This window comes from Myripristis murdjan, chromosome 17, assembly GCF_902150065.1.
Source record: "Myripristis murdjan chromosome 17, fMyrMur1.1, whole genome shotgun sequence".
Classification (NCBI taxonomy): Eukaryota; Metazoa; Chordata; class Actinopteri; order Holocentriformes; family Holocentridae; genus Myripristis; species Myripristis murdjan.
The window spans coordinates 23,690,672-23,709,633 of NC_043996.1; the positions used below are offsets into that span (position 1 = coordinate 23,690,672).

Genomic DNA, 18,962 nt, shown 5'->3' on the forward strand with positions numbered 1-18,962 from the left:
TGCCATGTAAGTGAATGTCAAGGTTAGGTTGTTATGTTTGAGTGCAGCCTTAAAAAAAAAAAACGGTGAAGCACTGTGGCACTGTTTAACCCCAGACACACACACACACACACACACACACACACACACACACACACACACACACACACACACACACACACACACACACACACACACTCCTGATATGAAACACACAAAACCCATGGCCTTAGTTTTACCTCACATTTCCCCTGAACACACACACACACACACACACACACACACACACACACACACACACACACACACACACACACACACACACACACACACACACACACCTACCTTCGCGAGCTCTTCATTTCAAGATAAAACCTCTAAATTCTACTTAAAATCAAGATGATTCACCTCAAAATGTCTTAACCCATACACACAAACCCCTTAAACCCCTGACGTTTTTTTTCAGTTGCCCCTAAAATCCCGTGAATGTCAAAGCTCAAATTAAATTATATTTTTAAAGGAAGAAATTCGGGTACTGATTTTTAATGATTAAGTAGGAAACACTGACATTGGATTTCCCTTAATTCATACACATCTCCTGCTTTTTCCAGGATCCAACTAAATTAAGGGACGTGGATGTATCACGATTGCTAAAAACTTGTTACTACAGAAAGGCTAGGACTGGGAAAAAAAACTACATTACCCATAAACCCGAGGCGCGTATGTTTTCTTTTTTCCGGATGTAGCATCATATGCATTGACTGTCAACATGCAAGATGGCCACGCATCACAGGCAAAATGCTGCTGGGCGGAGAAAAGTACAGGTAAATTGTAATTCTTGCAGCATTGCTGAATGCGTGGCAGCGGCCAGATGTTGACCGCTGGAGTGAAAATGCGCCCCGCGGAAAAGTGATGGACAGTAAAAATGGGCTGCAAGCGGCATCGTTGCTGTTACGGATCATGACTCAAGCCGGCTAACCTAGCAACATTAGCTTAGCTTACGTTAGTTGTTAGCTTCTCTGGCTAACGGTAACGACCAAATTATCATACGCTAGCATTAGCAGTTCTCGTACATGTACCTATTTAATATAATGATATTACCATTGAAGGTTAATTTGTTAGCACCAGTGCCTGGTTTGCTGTCTTTGCGGCAATATTCAGCTTTCACGTCGTTAACGCTAGCTAGCTTGTACTTGTAACTGGGCTCGGTCTAATTGCTGAGGTAATGTACGTCCCTTTGCTGGCTCTACGGTGCGTTTTGCAAACATGCATTGGTTAGTTTGTCAGCACAGATTTTTTTTAATGTGTCAAAATGAAGATTAAGGCAAGTCCTCGGTGAGTCCATCGCCATTTTGTGTGATTAATTAGCGAAGTCACATGCACCGTTAGCTAACTCAGTGCAGGATTGGAGCAGCAGCCCTTTGCCGTGGTGAAGCATCGCAGCACAAAGTTGGTGTGTGAATTAGAGCTACACGGCATGCATAAAATGTCACACCTCGATATTTATACCAAATATTTCGATAGCGATACCGTATACGATATCACTTTGGGTTCATGCTTAATCGAAATTTTAACCATAGCCACAGTGAAAATTAAGCATTCTTCAAACCAGCATAATAATTTCAAATGGTCATGGAAAATGCAGATCAGAAAAACACCAATCACTGTCTTAGGCTGCATTCAGATAAATTAAAAATGAAATAAAATCAAACATTTTGCTGCAACCTCTGCTTTTCATAATGCTTCGACGATATTTTAAGGGTAGCAAGAGTGAAAATTGTGCATGCTTGATGTAGAAAATGCTGTTACTTCACTTTTTTTTTTTTTTTGATCAGAACAGACCAAATACTTTCTTAAGCTAAACCTAAATGTGATATCGTCCATATCGTCGCCTTTTGAGATGTCAACATTACGCATGTTCATATCTAGATAACCACATATTTTTCAGCATTAGTGTGAATGACAGATGAGTGTGACTCTGGGGTGGGGGTGTTGGCTCTGATACGGCTCTGTGAGTGCAGCCGTGCCTCAGTCAGTGCTCATCCTCCCCTTTATGTCTCAGGTGTCTTATGTCATTAGAGATGAGGTTGAGAAGTACAATCGAAATGGGGTGAACGCACTTCAGCTGGACCCTGCACTGAACCGGCTCTTTACTGCTGGAAGAGACTCCATCATTCGGATATGGAGCGTCAACCAGCACAAAGTACAACTTCCTTGTCTTTTAGCCCATATCACATATGTACAATTTCTTTGATGCTGTATAAACACTAACTCCCCTTTTCTGTCACTGTAGCAGGACCCATACATCGCCTCGATGGAGCATCACACAGATTGGGTCAATGATATTGTTCTCTGCTGCAATGGCAAAACATGTGAGTTGTATGCCTGTGGTGTTGCATTCTTTAATTCTCCCTGCTGCTTGTTGACAGATTTTATTTGATGGCCTAAATGTTGCAAATGTTATTAATTTTTTTTTTTTCCAGTGATATCTGCCTCATCGGATACAACAGTCAAGGTGTGGAATGCACATAAAGGGTTTTGTATGTCGACGTTACGGACACACAAGGACTACGTGAAAGCTTTGGCCTACGCTAAGGACAAGGAGCTGGTGGCATCAGCGGGACTGGACCGTCAGATCTTTCTTTGGGATGTGAACACACTAACAGCACTGACTGCATCCAACAACACTGTCACCAGTAAGTCACGCTCTGTTCATTCCACTTGACGGTTTAGCTGATTTTTGGGCTGTATAGGTTGTTTTGTTACTGTGAAAGGACAAGGTTAAAGTTGTTGTGTTTTGTAATGGCTGATGTTTTTCTCTGGGTGGTAGTCGTGTCTGTACTGGTGGACTCACTCTGTCTTGTTTGCAAACAGCCTCGTCACTCAGTGGGAACAAAGACTCCATCTACAGTCTGGCTATGAATCAGATGGGCACAGTCATTGTATCTGGATCCACAGAAAAGGTCTGACTTTCAATGAGTGTCTATCTCTATTCCCAGCCCACCTCTCCATTGTGACTCAGGAGTGAAACATGTGGTTAACACTGCCATTTTCCCCCCATTATTTATTTCCACAGGTTCTGAGAGTGTGGGACCCTCGAACGTGTGCAAAACTGATGAAGCTGAAAGGTCACACGGACAACGTCAAGTCACTGCTGTTGAATCGAGACGGCACTCAGGTGAGCTCACGTGTGTAAATTACACATTGTTAGATTGACTGTTCCCTCTCCACCTAAACACATCTGACGCTGTTGTCTTTCCCCTCAGTGCCTGTCGGGCAGCTCTGATGGAACCATCCGACTGTGGTCCCTCGGCCAGCAAAGGTGCATCGCCACCTACCGGGTCCATGACGAAGGGGTGTGGGCCCTGCAGGTCAACGAGGCCTTCACACACATCTACTCTGGAGGCAGGGACAAAAAGATCTACTGCACTGACCTCCGTAACCCAGACATCCGCGTGCTCATCTGTGAGGAGAAGGCCCCAGTGCTCAAAGTAAGGAGCCTGTTCATGCTAACATGGAACAGGGAGAGCATGAGATTGCCAGTTATCATAATGTAATGACAAAGTAATGGTACGGTGTGATGTCTTCACTTTATAGCTGCACAACAATAACAGGAATTAGGTGGCAAATTTAAGCTATGAGTTTGAGCTTGAGAACACAGACTACAGCGTTCCTTTTGACAGCTTCAGTGAAAAGATAATGTCAGTTGTTAATTAAAGTTTGTGCCCTCATTTTTACATTGAAAAATCTGAGGACATCAGGACTAGTTGCTGTAGGTTCAGAATTGCAGTCAGTAAATCCAAATGTGGTTGATTCAGATTCAGTGGAAAGACTCACAACATGATAGGCACTCCCAATAAATTCCACAGTTACAATTGTATTATAACAATTTAACTCTGGAATTTATTTGATGTTCCCGTTGTGTCTCTCTCCACCGAATCTGCTCTAGAATAGGCCGCTTGCTGCTGTTTATTATGCACAGTATTGTCACATTCATGTTTTCGATTTATCTCTGTTACCCAGGACAGCAGGGTCATTTCAAAGCTAGGTTTGTTTTTGTTTTAAAAACAATGGGAAAACAATTAAATATCCACAATTTTAATGACAGAGGGCATGATGTAGACTTAGAATAAATTGGCGGTAACTTTAAATAACATCCTAAGTTAATTCCTCAGCCCGTAACTCACTCTAACCATTCAGAGTCAGTCAACCTTTTGCTCTGTTTCTCTCTTGCTCAGATGGAACTGGACAGGTCTGCTGACCCACCTCCAGCAATCTGGGTCTCTACCACCAAGTCATCCGTTAATAAATGGGTAAGCATGCGTGGCACCTCTGAGATCACTGGCGAGCTGTCAGCCTAATGATTCTGGCAGAGCGCTGTGCAGATACAGAGACCTTTGCGTGTGACCGCGCCTAATGCTATTTAATGGTAATCCTCCCGTTATTTGTGGAAAAATTAAAAACAGCTGTGTGATAGCGTGGCTGATAACGCAACAGATAATTGCATTACATCAATCACTGCTGTTGCTGCAAGGAGAAGCAATGAAGGGAGTATTAAAATTCAGATCAACCTGTAATCACTCGTGTTTTCTGCATTTGTTTTTCCATTTAGTCTCTAAAGGGAATGCACAACTTCAGATCATCAGGGGACTATGACAATGACTGCAGTACCCCTTTGACACCATTATGCACTCAACCTGAGCAAGTCATCAAGGGTAAACCTGTGTTTTCTTTGCCTGAACTTACAGTAACGCGCAAATTCCTTTCTTGTTGTAAAGAAGAATTTCAATGTTGTGTTTGCAGGAGGTGCCAGTATTATCCAGTGTCACATTCTGAATGACAAGAGACACATACTCACCAAAGATACCAACAACAATGTGGCTTTCTGGGATGTCCTAAAGGTAAACTCAAGGCTGTAGCGCTGGTCTCGGCCAAATTATTGTCTTATTGTTGCTTCGGTTTGAACCATCGTGGTTCACAACACCCCGTTAAAGAAATACTTTGGCAATTTTCAGCCAACTTTGCATCATTACAGTGTCGGCAGTATATGCAAATGAACGGTGTAAACCTTCCCTCCATGTTGCACCCAGAGCTCGACTTTCATTTGCCAGCAAAAAGTCTGCTGGCTGACAAGTTTCAGCTTGTTTTGTGCCAGCTCTGGCGATTTACAGATCATACTTCAGATTTTTTTGTCAGTGGGGTGAAATGGATGTCTGAGCATAGAAAAATTCAGTAGCGACAGTGTTGTTACTAACACAGCAAGGTTACAGTGTGAAAACATCCAATACGTGTTTTTTTATGGCCGTTCAAGACTGTCCTCACATAAACTCTGCCCCAGTTTGTAGCCCGGCGGTGCTATGTGCGCAATGCATGCTGGTTGTTTTTCTCTGGTCATGTAGTATCAATTTAATTTTTTAAAAATATAGACAGCCCAGTTTTATGGAATGACCGTCTTTCCAGTGGTGAACTATTCCTTTAAAAGTGGAACAGGGAGTTGAATTAATCACATTGACTCGCATGTTGCTTGTGTTTTAGGCAGAGTTTTTGTAGCCTATCATCAGGAGTCAAAACAAATCTCATTTCATCCTCTAAGTTTAGATAAACATGTAATTTAACTTTTCTGTTAAGAACTCAATTTGACTTTGTTTACTGCAGTTTGTTTGGATTAGATTCTCACTTCTAACAAACTGAATCACTGTAAGCTTGGAAGAGAACAGGTGCCTTGGTGCTATTATCTTTTCACCTGTGCTCATTTGGCGTTGTTCTCACTTGCCCCAATTAACCAAACTAAAGAAGTAATTAACCCAGAGTTCAAAAAAACTGTGCCAGTGGAGCCTCATGTGGATGACATGATCACATGTGTGATATTATATAGACTGACTATGTATTTTCTACCTTCAGGCCTGCAAGGGTGAAGACCTGGGGAAAGTGGAGTTTGATGAAGAGATCAAAAAGCGCTTCAAGATGGTCTACGTGCCAAACTGGTTCTCGGTTGATCTGAAAACCGGGGTGAGTTCCAAACCTCGGTCAAACACAGATTTTTCATGAATTTCAAGCAATCATGCCTGTTTCCAGCTATGGAGCGATTTTGAAATCCGAGCTAATGCCTGAGGGTTGATAAAGCAGGTTTATAATTTTCCATGCTTTGGTATGATGTTGAATAGATGCTCACTATAACACTGGATGAGAGTGACTGCTTCGCTGCCTGGGTGTCTGCCAAGGACGCAGGATTTTCAAGCTCTGATGGATCCGACCCAAAGCGTATGATATCACACCTAATCACATTGTCTCTGCAAGTAACACTCTGATCATGTGTCTTTAAGGCTAAAATTCTTATTTTATATACGTGTCACCCTTTCGTCTCTGCAGTGAACCTGGGTGGGCTGTTGCTCCAGGCTCTGCTGGAATTTTGGCCCAGGACTCACATCAACCCCATGGACGAGGAGGAGAACGAAGTAAATCATGGTACGGTGATTACAGGCTTTCTATGGTCGTGAAAACCCATGAAAAAAAGTCATGGAATTTAAAAAACAATGTGTTTTGCTGGCCTGGAGTTGTTTTGGAAAATGATGAAACATCCCTAAAGCTTTGGAAAAGTCATGGAAATTTTTAAAATCAACTCTCATATCCTTCTAGGGAAGCAGTTACATGCCTTGCTTTATTAAATACACTGCAGGAATATAATCATGGAAATTTGTTATGTTGTTGACGTTAAGTAGTTTGATATGCAGGGTAGAAACCCAGGTGATACTCTCCCTCTTTTCTGCAATGATTATGATCGTAAACCAACCAGTTTCCTGCAATTATACTTTTATTTATGTCAACATAATGCTGTCTCTTTTGGTGGAAGTTTTAATACAAATAGAAAAATATTTCTACATACTGGATTAAAGCACTTTCGTCACTACATTTCATCCTGTGATTATACCGTCCTTCAGTGATTGCCTCATTAAAAACCCTGTTGATTGAAACTGAAGAGCAGTAAAGTGTTGGGAGCCTCACTCCAGTATGCAGATGTATTTTTCCATTTGTGCTTGAAGTGTATTTTTATCCACTTGGCCTCAAATGTGATTTGGCTGCACGGTCTACTACATTTTTTGCTGTTGTAGATCAATGCAGTGAGTTCCGAGTGTCTAAGATGTCACTCGGTTTGTTTTGTGAATGTGTTTCATCCCCACAGTGAACGGAGAGCAGGAGAACAGGGTCCAGAAAGGAAATGGATATTTCCAGGTGCCACCACACACACCAGTCATCTTTGGGGAAGCAGGAGGCAGAACTCTATTTAGGTAATGTCTTACCGCCCAGTTTCCATCCAGCTGTCGAGTGAATTTTAAGCAAAGCCTTGAAATATGATCAGCTGAGCTGAAGCCAACTGCCTGAGTTCCCTGAATGTAGCTAAATTAGAAAACATGTCTGGGAAAAATGCAAAGGGGATTTCAAGAATTAATTTGTCTTAGTCAAGTCGTACTGTAATGTTTTCACATAAATCCAATATAATAATCCAATAATAAATTCAATAAATCCAAGGAAGACTTTATTTTCCTTATTAGTCCACCAATACCTGCTGTTGTCAGTGGTTGACATTTTTATGTGCATTATGTGGGAATATTGGAATTACAGCAGAAATGTTGCCATGACATCATTTATTCTAAAATTGTGTATCAGCTGCTGTTCATTACGATCAAAGATTTTGCCTCAAGTGAGCACAAAACCCTGATGCAGTGAGTTTGATCAGATTTTGCCACTTGCATGCAGTCTAACATGATGCCTCTTAATTTAGTTTATATTTGTCATATAAATCCATGTGACCCCAGGTAACAGTGATGTCAGCAGAGTGTGTTGTAGCTGTTCAGAAATGTTTTTAATAGATGACTAATGGAGCACATGCTGTCACTTCTGATGCCGTGTCACATGCTGCAGGCTGCTATGTAGAGATTCAGGTGGAGAGACGGAGTCCATGCTGCTGAACGAGACTGTTCCACAGTGGGTTATCGACATAACTGTAGATGTGAGTGTTACCTGCTTTTTTGCACCTTTATTTGAACTCGTGTTAAATTTTGTCTTACACAGTCATGGGAACATGTGACTGCATGCTGACAAAGCAAAAGTGTTTGTGTGTGTGCCTGTCCCTCCCTTTATCACTGTCTCTTCCAAATTAGCAGGGTCATGGAGAGTGATGTGCATCTGTGAGAGTGTGTGTGTGTGTGTGTGTGTGTGTGTGTGTGTGTGTGTGTGTGTGTGTGTGTGTGTGTGTGTGTGTGTGTGTGTGTGTGTGTGTGTGTGTGTGTGTGTGTGTGTGTGTGTGTGTGTGTGTGTGTGAAGCCCTTTTTAGTCAGACAGCCCAAAAAAAATGTGTTTTTGCCAGTGTGGCATTGCTAGCTCCAAATTCATTCCCCATTCACACTGCCTTTGGCAAGGCATCAGTTTGCCAGCTTGTGTTTTCACACACAAATCACTACTGCTTTTGTTGCTAAGCAACACCATGGCATGACCAGCAGTTGTTGACACTGATCAGCTGTTTAAAACAGCAGCAACTACAGAAGAAGCTCTGTTTATGTTTTGTATATCTTCATCATATGAAAGTTTGGTTAAATCAATGAAAGCTGCACCTCCAGCTACTTGTAATGTAGATAAGTCTCCTAGAAATTTTAACCTTTGTCAGGAGAAGATCTGAAAAAAAGAAAGGGGAGTCTGGCATTTGGTTGTGATATTCAGCTGAACTGCCACAGTGGTTGTATCTGGACTCCAGGTAAACATACACACTGGCATAAGATCTTTGCAGCATAACATAACAAGTTATTCCATGTAATGTGCAAGAAAGATGGCTTTTTCTAGTACTCCTCTCACACAGCGCAAGGAGTTGGCTTTGAACGGGCTTCATGATGAGAGCAGAAGGTGGTCGGGGCCGTTCACACAAAGCTGCCTGTTCACTGGCTTGCTGTTCAGAAGGAGCTGGAGCTCCACAGCCAGCCATGTGGTCCAGTGGTAGAAAATTTAAATATCTCAAAAAGTATGAATTTCACAGGAGAGGAACGCTGCGTGGCTTGAGATAGTAGGCTGAGGTAGAGCCTTGGATTCATGAGTTTTGATCACAAAAACTATAATTTGTATAGCTTAGAAAAGTAACAGCCCATTTCACCTTTGCTTTTTGATGTTTAAAGCCTGTAGGAGAAGATGTGACAGATTGTCCTGAGCAACGGCTGCAACTGTGAAATTCAGAGCTTGAAATTTACATCTTGTAGGTCACAGTTAAAACCTCAGTGTGGGGCTGGCCAATATGTCGATATTATATTGATACTGTGATGTAAGATTAAAGAGTGTTGTTTCTTCCTGGGTCTAAAGGCTGTATTACAATAAAGAGCTGCAATTTTCTGAATTTACTAGACTGTTCTAGCTGTTCTAATATTTGTCTGTACCTGCTCGGACAAAATGTCACTGTGTTAATATTTTGTGAGTGCACCAATATCAACATATTGCCGCTGTTGTCCTATTAGCGAAATCAAGGTCAAAATGATCATTTTGTCCGGATTGCCCAGCCCTTCCTCAGTGTATTTCAGGGGTCCAGCTGACACAAAAAAACAAGATATAATTTGCCTAAGCCAAAATAGTAATCTCTGTGTTACAGCTAATGTTATGTCAGAGGTATTTGGCAACATCAGCAGGGTCAGTCACTTAGAATGGCAGTAACTTTACATTTTGAATTTAATTGCAACCATACAGGTGTCTCCACAAATTTAGTCATCCCATACTGACAGTGAAGTTTGACATAATGCTGTGTAACATTTGTAACATGATGATAGATATTGTAATTGTGTCTGGACTCAGGACTGAGAAATCGTGCCTAGTCGTCTGACATGGATCTTCAGATTGACTGGCCACTTCACAGCAGATTTTCTCAGTAGAAGTTGGAATAGAAAGCACAAATTTGTTCCAAGCCTGGACATAATTTAATGCACTTGAATGATATCCATATTTATTTTCTCTTTCAGAAAAATATGCCCAAATTCAACAAAATCCCATTCTACCTCCAGCCCCATTCTTCCTCTGGAGCAAAAACTCTGAAGAAGTGAGTTGTTTTCTTCTTTGTTGCGGGCTTTTTTCCTCACGTGAAGCAACAAGTATAATCACTTAGCCATAAATGCAAAAAACGATGACACACACTCTGTCGTGCAGGGACCGTCTGTCAGCCAGCGACATGCTCCAGGTGAGGAAGGTGATGGAGCACGTTTACGAGAAGATCATCAACCTGGACAACGAGTCGCAGACCACCAGCTCCTCGGCCAATGACAAGCCCGGGGAGCAGGAGAAGGAGGAGGACATGGCCATGCTCGCGGAGGAGAAGATAGAATTAATGTGTCAAGACCAGGTAGGCAGGCCCTCCATCTCCCTCTTACCAGACTGCCCACCTCCTCCTTGCTTGTTTAGCTATCCTTCCTTCCTTCTCTCTATGAATGTAAAGCTTCACCAGGCAAGAATTTCGAATTTTGTCGTCTAAATTGCAAACTGGGGCTAAAACAGTGTTCATCGCTCCTGATTGAGATGTAAAGATTTTCCTTATTTTCCCAAATTCAATTCTGGTGTCAAATATGGACACTGTTGGAGTTAGAGCCAGTTGCCCAGTATGGCTTTAATTTTCATTGACAGCTTTAGCATCCATAGTTTGGGCACAGAAAGACAGAACTTTTGAATTTTGTCAAAACAGGACTGAGTCAGTGTATTTTCCGTACAATAGAGAGAACAGAGGGCTGTCCTTAGTTTTAGGGGTGGCTGGTGTGCATTTTGACACAATATCCAAAGCTGAAGCCATATAAACCTTTTTAAGACTGCAGTGCCATTTAGTGTGCAGTAGCCAATCAGATGCAGTGAAAATGAATAGCACTTATTTCAAAATGATGGAGAAATTGATTGTATTAGTTCTGACAGTCATTAGTCATTTAATTTAGTTGGCTTTGGTCTACTTTTTGTCAGCATAAGCTTCAGGTGCTTTTTGTGGTTTCGGAAACCTAACTTTTCACCTAATTCTACTGAATATTTTTTTCTCTTTTTAATTCCTCATTAAATTGTTTCTTATTGACGTTTATTTGTTGACAGTCCTCATTGTAGCGTCTTGTATTCTCTATCTAACTTTTATTTTAATGCTGTAATATTGAAAGTAAAGTTTGCCCATATATATCTGCTCTTTTCCAAACTGAGGTCAGGAGCTCTGTTCCCATTTGTTTCTGGCATTTTTATCTCTACCTCGTTGACAAAAATTTCATGTTTTGTCTAAACTCTCGTTAACAAACATTCATTTTTGTTGAGTTTTAGACTCGTTTGCACCCTGGAAGAAAAAAACATTGACAAATACTTCTCATCAGCATAATTAACATGGGTTCATAGGTTCCCCAGACTCTGTGACTGTAGTTGACAAATGTATAAGAACAGGAGCTGAGCTGGCAAGGTGTGGCCCCGCTTATTTACACAATGCAGCGTTCCTCTCTTTTCCTTTTCCAATTGCATACAAAACGGATAATTTTCTTCATTTATCTGCCCCTTTGACCTGTGTCGCTCATTCGGTCCTTATTTGTTTTACTGACTTTTTTTTTTTTTCTTTTCTGTCTCAGGTTCTAGATCCCAACATGGACCTGCGAACAGTTAAACATTTTATCTGGAAGAGCGGAGGGGACTTGACACTTCACTATAGGCAGAAGTCGACGTGAAACTCGTGACTTTGGAAAGAAAAAAAAATGTAAAAAAAAAAAAGAAAGAAAGAAAGAACTCTTCGTCATTTGCCAATCACCACCCACCTCTGACATAATAGAACCCTCAACCCCATCGTGTGGTCAAGAGTCGCCGTATCAACGAGGACCCGGTGAAATTAGAGAGGACGTGGCTCACGGTGTGTATCGTGGGGAGCTCAACCGGAACAGGTCGGGGCCGCCAAGACACCTGGGAGATAAGTGGTCCGTAGCTTTTTTTTTCTTTTCTTTTTTTTCCTTTTTTAATTTTATTTTGAAGGATGGAATCAACTGTTATCCGGCTCTCAATGATTCATTTTTTTTTTTTTTTTTACATCTTTGCTTTGTTTTGTTTTTCCTCCTCCTGATTGGTATTTTATTTTTTAAAAGCGACCGATAACTACAGTATGTGTTTGTGTCCGAGTGAGTGCGTGCGTGTGTGTGCGAGTGCGTGCGTGCGTGTGTGTGTGTGTGTGCGCACATGGATGTAGTAGACTAATGTTTGTTCTAGTACATTCCAGAAACTGTCCTTGTTCTACAAACACTCCACCGTCTGAACAGCATCACCACTTAGGAGTACACTTGGTCTCTGGGTAGTGTCACAGTTCCTCAAAAAGCAATCATCATCCGTTCTGTTCTTTGGCATCGTCCATCTTAACTTGAATTTACCTTGGCTTAGAGATTTAATTATTGCCGAGCTTGAACCTCATTGACAGAAGCACTTGTCCGAGTGTCTGAGCTTTTTCTTTTTAGCTGTGCTGTTATCAATGAACTGAATGTTATTGTTTTTTTGTTTCGTTTTGTTGTTTGTAAATAAGTGTACAACATTTTTTGGATTTTAGGTGATTTTTTTTTTTTTTTTTTTTTTTTGGGCAGGGTGGGTGGGTGGGCTGGGGTTGTTCAGCATTTTTATTTTGTTGTTGTACAGTTTAAAAGTCAAAACTAACACTTATTTTTCCAAACCCCTACAAAGAAAAAAAAAAGAGCACATTCATGATCATAAATGCAATTTGACTTGGATATTTAAAAAAAAAAAAGACATTTGTTGTTCTCACTACAACCCAGAAATTGCAGTTTACTCCTTAAGAATGTTAGTAGTCGTCCAAGTCATCTTAGCAATCAGGAAATTATATGTAAGGTATTTATCTTAAACAATAACACATGCTTACTCGCTCTGTGCTTGGATCATGAGCAGTGACTATATTGACATAATGAGGGCTGTTCCTACTGTATATTTCATTTAGATTAAATAGTAATTCAATTAAATATAACTTAAATATAACTTGAAGGGAAGACCTTATGAGCTATATATGAATATTCACCACTGTGGTAAATTTACCAAAGTGAAATGAATAGCGATGCCTATTTCTCCAGTTGGTGCGTCACCAAGCAGAACAAACCTTTTCATTGTAAATTCTATGGAATACATTTTCCCATGAGGAACGTGAGTGTGTGTGCGTGCGTGTGTGTGTGTGCGCGTGTAAAGTCATAGCGGGGGTGCATTGAGTGAGCTCCAATTGGCCAAAATGGGATGGGATACCATAATTCGGCCATCACACTGCAATATGTATACCCTTGTTGTAATAACTTGTGAATGATGTATATTTTAGGCATTCAACAAAGAAATAAATTGGAATGGTTTAACAATGACATTGTAATTATACATGGATGTGTCCTTTGAACTGTGAAGTGTTTAGTCGATGAAACTGAGAAAAACAAAAAAAACAGAAACAAGGGACAAAAAGTTGATTTTTTTTATTATTATTATAATAATTATTTTTACCTTTTGTTCCAGTGATATGTCATTCTTTTAGCGTCGAAAAAAAAGTCACCCATTCCACATTCATCAACAGACTCTTTGTTTGCACTCATTCCTAATAAAACATACAATTCATTGATAAAATATCTGCAAAAATACGTATTTTCCTTATTTTTATAACTACTAGCACCTACTTGGAAGGTGGAAAAACAGGATGCCCCCTACAAAAAAAACATAACATCTATAACATTATTCAGCTAACAGCAGCATCACTATGTTATCAAAGACTACAAAAGGTCTGTCATCTATCAGGTTTACATTATGCCCTGTTAATTGCCCTTCAACACAGAGTCAAATGACAGGCAATACTGTATTGTTACTGTTGCATAGATCACAAAAATGACAAAGTGGGAATAATGCACAAGGAGAGAGCGGGACCATTCCTCCTACACACGTAGTACAAATCGCCTTCACAGTTGACCTGCGTGGCTGAACAAATCAGAATAAATGACGCTACTCAAAACATAAAATGAACTCATAAAAACAGATTTAAGAAAGACCTGACTACAAGTTGGTTCATAATTCCCCTGTAAACACAGCATCAGCACCCTGAACCTCCGCACACGGGCCGCAAACTAAAAATGTGCCTGAACGCCAATCCATAAAATAAAACCACGTATGCCGTTTTTAAAACCTCCATCTGGTGTGTCATCACCGTTATTATTTGGATAATCTCTCAAACACGTCAACAACATCAGCACCGAATTTAGCACCGTCTTTCTGTCGTCAATGGATGTGTAACGTTTACTCTTTCAAAATGCCAATAATCTGATCGATCTGATGATTAAAACAAAAAACTGACAAATGTCATGGGTATTAAGATTAAGGTGCAGCTGTGCTTTTCAGCAGTTAACTGTGTAATGTGTGTGTCCTCATGTTTAGTGTACTAACAAGTATGTCTTTGGAAGTATTCAAGTATTGATTCCATTGGCGTATGAAAGGACTAAAGTGATATCTACATCTAGTGTCATTATTGGATTTTAAGCCTGGACAAAGAAGTAAAGTTAACAGGTTTTTGGCTTACAAATTAGCAGTACCTGTAAGTTTTTTATACGATACAAGAGAGCAGAGATAACACTACAGTGCCTCTGAAGTGTTTGCCTAATGCTTTAGTCGCTTCCTGTGGTGTCTCTAGTCTGATGATGAAGCCATTCTATCATGTAAGACTATCAGTAACAAATTTGGCAGGGCACCTATTCCCTTGCTCATGTCCTGTTTCCTCCATAGTGTTTCCCTAAAAAAGAAAAAAAAATGCCCCACTGATTGTCTGCATCACTTTGCATTTTTGTACTTCGTGTTTGACCTGACACAAGCTTACTCAGGGCTGAGCTCTGCACTCGGATCGTCTTCCTCCTCGTCTTGGGTGTAGTCGTGTTGTTGATCGGGCGCAGCTGGCTGAGGCTCCGCCGGCGGCTCTGCTGAGCTGATGACGTCGGGCTCCACGGCGTCCATGACGGGCTCGCCGGGAGGATCGTCCGCTGAGGAGACGGTGACGGCCTGGGTCGGGAGGAGGTCGACGGGAGGCGTGGCCGCAGCAGGGACAGGAGACTCGGCGGGAGGCTCCGATGCATCCGCAGGATCACCGGGGTCACAGAGGGAGCCGGGCGGCGGGGCTGAGGACTCTGTGACGGGTTGAGGTGGCTCGCTGGGTGGGATGGGCGAGTCAGACTGGGTGTCGCTGGAGGCGAGGGCAGAGGCGAGGTCCATGGCGGCCTGGGAGCTCAGCTCGTGTGGTTCAGTCTGGTCCTCTGCTGAGGGTGAAGGCAGCTCACTGTCGTCCAGCTCCTCTGCTCAACAGAAAAATACAGAAAACACATACAGAATAAGGCTTGGGCTGGTACCTGGAAATACTTATATCACAATATTTGTGGCCATATGTGGTATTTCCTATATCAAATGACTCTGAACACCACTCTAAGTTGCAAGACCATCAAAGACAATTCTTTGGTATTGTGTCTGATTATTTTGGTGGCATTAGTTTGATTACTCTGGTAAAAGTTTTAATTTAACATTTGCATCAGCAGGTGATGTTCTTAAATGTCTGGTAAAAATAGGTTATTGTGTAATTAATTTACATGTCATGTACATAAAACATTTAACTTAGCAGATTTTAGAAGGCATGAGAATAAAATTAAGTCAAGTGAGTACCACCCACTCATTAAGTTCTGCAGCACCGGTCATTGCAGCCTATATATGTGTTGGTGTAAATGCTCTCTTTCAACCTATTAAGTCAATTCTGAATTTAACCCATGAAAGCCCCTGCAGCATGGTGTGAATTTCTGCTGTTGTCACATACCAACACCGGAGATTTCACTATCTTTCTCCTCATGCATGGCCAGAGAGGTGTTGGTCATGTCGATGGAGGACATGGACAGGTCCAGCCTGTCCACCAGGTCTGCAGGGTCAGTGCTCATCATCGCCACTTCAGACTCAGAGAAACCTACAGACAAACACAAGGTGAGGTCCATCATCAACATCAACCAAAGACAAAAACTCCCTCTTCCACCATCTGACCTCTGTCAAGCACCGACACAGGTCAGATGGTGGAAGAGGGAGTTTTTGGTCTTTGGTTTGGGAGACATTAAGGAGACATCAACAACCTGACCGCTGCATTACCTCAGCTGTACTGTACTTGTATTAAAAGGTATTTGTCTGAACTCACCGGGGTCCATGACTCTCTGAATGGGTGGAGGTAGTGGAGTATCCTGGAGGATGACGTGCTCCAGATCTACCGGATCCTCACTCTGCCCTGAGGGGGCCATCAGGGACGCCTGGACAAACAAAAGGTTGCTCTCATGTAACAACATCAGACACCAGGATGCACAGCAGGTTCACCCGCTGGTCAGATTCACACTGAAACAGAAACACGTACCTCTGTGAATCCGTGGGTAGGCGGCGGTGGAGAGGGGCTCTCTTCAAGTTCAGGAGAGGGGGACATCTCCGTCGACACCTCAGGATGAGCTGGGATCCGATGCAAGTAGCCATAGCCAATGCCACAACCCAAACTAAAAAACGAACAGGTGTTTTTATTCTTTAAAACTCACTGAAATACCACTGGTTATCAGTTCAGGCATTTTTCCACTATGGACACGAGGTTGTGATCTGTGATTTCACATCAATATAAAGCCTGAAACTGCTACACTACAGATAAATGGCAGACTGACTTTACATTCTTGTGTTTCTGTGCTGCTGTTTACCTGCCCTCTCCTCCCCAAGCTCCGTTTGGCGTGACCACCACCTCTCGGCACGTATCCGTCTGTGTGTTGTACACCAGCAGCTTCAGGGGCTTCCCTTCATGGGCCTCAATCAGGGAGAAGAAGTCCTCCGACTGGAGATCAACAAAACATTTTAACTCAAGGACTGTTAAACTCTTACACATTGAGCAAGTGATGACAACGTGTCAGAGCCCCAAATCAAAGAAAGTGATGTGAAAATGAGTCTTACATCTTGCAGCACCTGATCCGCTCCCACAATGAAGTCACTGTGGGGCTGAAGGCCGGCCAGAGCAGCAGGAGAGCTGACATCCACATCCTAGGGCAAAGACATATAACTTCAATTATATTTTTGTATTTTTTGGTATATAGGACCAAAAAAAAGGTGGCTCAAAGGTGGGCTCATCATTACAGAGTCTTAAATCAGAGTCAGGTGAAGGGTTTTGACAGATGTGCTCACCAGAACGTGCCACACGTTCTCGTTGGCTCCCTGGTAGCTGCAGAAGCGGACGCTGGCGCCCAGCAGGCCCTGTCCTCCCCACATGTTGCTGGGCACCACCTCCAGCTCCCGCACCCTCATGGTTTTGGTGCTGTACACCTCCATCCTCACGGCCTTCTCCATGTTGGCCTTCAGCAGCTCCTTCAGCAGGTCATTCTCCTGGTTCTGGTGTGCAGAAATAAGAGGAAACGACAAGAAAAAAAAAAATATTCACGATACCTACAGCACCATGATTAATGCCGGGTTTCCACTCTGTCAAATATAAAATCTCAACTTTTCCATGCTCGTGATTAAAATGTTGAATTTTGATGACCTCTATGAATGTAACATGAGTTTCCATCCCCTTCATCATAATTTTAAACACACTTAAGATGCAGGAGTCTTGGTTAAGTGTATTCTGTTTCATTCTGCAGGGATAAATACTCCATTTGGTGAATAACTAGTGATTTGTTTAAAAAAAAAAAAAAAAATAGACAAAATTCTGATGGTCCATGACTTGTCCCAAAAATGTTTTAAATTCCATGACGTCCACTATCTATATTGCATAACCCATCTTTGTGTATTTATGGATAAATGACATCTACAGATGATTATTTCCTTGTAATCAGTAAACTTACCAGTCTGTTGCTGTCAAGAGACAGAATGAAGTCGAAGAAGGGCTGCAGGCCGGCCTTCTCCGCAGGTGAGTTCTCCTGCACCTGTCAACAACCGAGGCAAAGAGCAGCTCACAAACAGCAGCACGCAGAGCAGCACAGGGCGGCTGAGTGACACCGGCTATTACATGATTCACATCAGAAGGAGCTGTAACACACCTCTGACTATGCTGCAAAAAATAAAAGTTTCAAAATCTGCACAGCCACAGAGTGCGATATGAACAGCAGGCTTTTTGTTAATGCGTCTATGATGTTTGTAACTGTGGAATATCTGCATAACAATACAAATGATGAGATGATAATGATAGGCTGTGCCACTTTTTACAACACCTGGATAACATACACATTTCATACTAGCTATTGCGCAACTTGTATAAATCCTGCATGAATAGTGAACCTCTTAAAATATAAATTGCATGATGATACCTCAAAATATCACACTGACACAACAACACAACTCCATGATGTAACCGCAGCGGTCCAGTGGTCAGATTACAGTGTGAGGCAGCGTCAAGGTGTAAACACAGCTTCCCTCTTATGTGCCTTAACAACAGAATTACCTGCAGTGCATTACAGAAAATAATTTGGCCACATTAGACCCTCATCTCCACCAGGTAAGGTAATAATATGAGTAATGATAATGACAAAAGGCTGCAGGAAGCCCCCTCCTCCTTACACCATGGCCTGTGTGCGTGCTCGTTTCTTTTACATAAAAAAATGACATAAACATAAATTGTGGTTGCAGAATATTTCCCATCTGGACGCGCAGTGCCACCTCAGCAGCTTTAACCAGGCAGGAGCAGCGAGAAACAACATGACAAGATAAAGCTGCTGCTGCAACACGCCGCTGCACGACGTATCGCTTTGTTGCTGTTTGTTTGTTATTTTTTTGGAGCCTTACGCCGTGCACGTGATATCCATACGTCCCTCCTTCGGACACAGCTGAGCTCTGAGATAATCCCATTTTCACCAAACCCCTAAAACATGAATATTATCAGAGAATTTGTTTGAGATTTATAACTGACAGTCAGTGGCCATCTTGTCCGCAGTCCAGAGCAGTCGAGCATCGCTGCAGAGATCCTC

The 18,962-nt window shown here is 42.0% G+C and overlaps 2 protein-coding genes across 3 annotated transcripts; one reads left to right on the forward strand and one right to left on the reverse strand.

The window, feature by feature from the left end:
• The first annotated feature begins 746 nt into the window (after positions 1-746).
• LOC115374984 (WD repeat-containing protein 48) lies at positions 747-11,769 on the forward strand. 2 transcript variants are annotated; one of them, XM_030074188.1, is made up of 18 exons: positions 747-803; positions 2,042-2,182; positions 2,273-2,351; positions 2,463-2,675; positions 2,854-2,942; positions 3,056-3,157; positions 3,246-3,470; positions 4,218-4,292; positions 4,592-4,694; positions 4,783-4,880; positions 5,881-5,988; positions 6,144-6,240; positions 6,349-6,444; positions 7,160-7,265; positions 7,900-7,987; positions 9,969-10,045; positions 10,153-10,345; positions 11,583-11,769. In XM_030074188.1, the coding sequence occupies exons 1-18, from the start codon at positions 756-758 to the stop codon at positions 11,676-11,678; spliced, it is 2,034 nt and encodes a 677-aa protein (XP_029930048.1). In that variant the 5' UTR covers positions 747-755; the 3' UTR covers positions 11,679-11,769. The 2 variants fall into 2 exon arrangements, with proteins under 2 accessions (XP_029930048.1, XP_029930047.1); XM_030074187.1 differs by having other exon boundaries at positions 748-803; positions 2,276-2,351.
• Positions 11,770-13,436: 1,667 nt separating this feature from the next.
• On the reverse strand, positions 13,437-18,957 carry LOC115374985 (Golgi reassembly-stacking protein 1). Its single transcript, XM_030074189.1, has 9 exons — positions 18,781-18,957; positions 17,844-17,924; positions 17,188-17,391; positions 16,960-17,046; positions 16,713-16,843; positions 16,388-16,520; positions 16,178-16,286; positions 15,812-15,955; positions 13,437-15,302 (listed from the first exon to the last, which is right to left on the reverse strand). Exons 1-9 carry the CDS (start codon positions 18,841-18,843, stop codon positions 14,830-14,832), a joined length of 1,425 nt encoding a protein of 474 aa, XP_029930049.1. The 5' UTR covers positions 18,844-18,957; the 3' UTR covers positions 13,437-14,829.
• Between the last annotated feature and the right edge of the window lie 5 nt (positions 18,958-18,962).

Coding starts and splice junctions, on each gene's coding strand:
- LOC115374984 (XM_030074188.1), top strand. CDS start 756: ATGGCCACGCATCACAGGCAAAATGCTGCTGGGCGGAGAAAAGTACAG. Junction 6,241..6,348: donor TGATGGATCCGACCCAAAGC/GTATGATATCAC, acceptor TCGTCTCTGCAG/TGAACCTGGGTGGGCTGTTG. Junction 7,266..7,899: donor GGAGGCAGAACTCTATTTAG/GTAATGTCTTAC, acceptor CACATGCTGCAG/GCTGCTATGTAGAGATTCAG.
- LOC115374985 (XM_030074189.1), bottom strand. CDS start 18,843: ATGGGATTATCTCAGAGCTCAGCTGTGTCCGAAGGAGGGACGTATGGA. Junction 16,521..16,712: donor GCTTGGGGAGGAGAGGGCAG/GTAAACAGCAGC, acceptor TTCGTTTTTTAG/TTTGGGTTGTGGCATTGGCT. Junction 15,303..15,811: donor TAGTGAAATCTCCGGTGTTG/GTATGTGACAAC, acceptor TCTGTTGAGCAG/AGGAGCTGGACGACAGTGAG.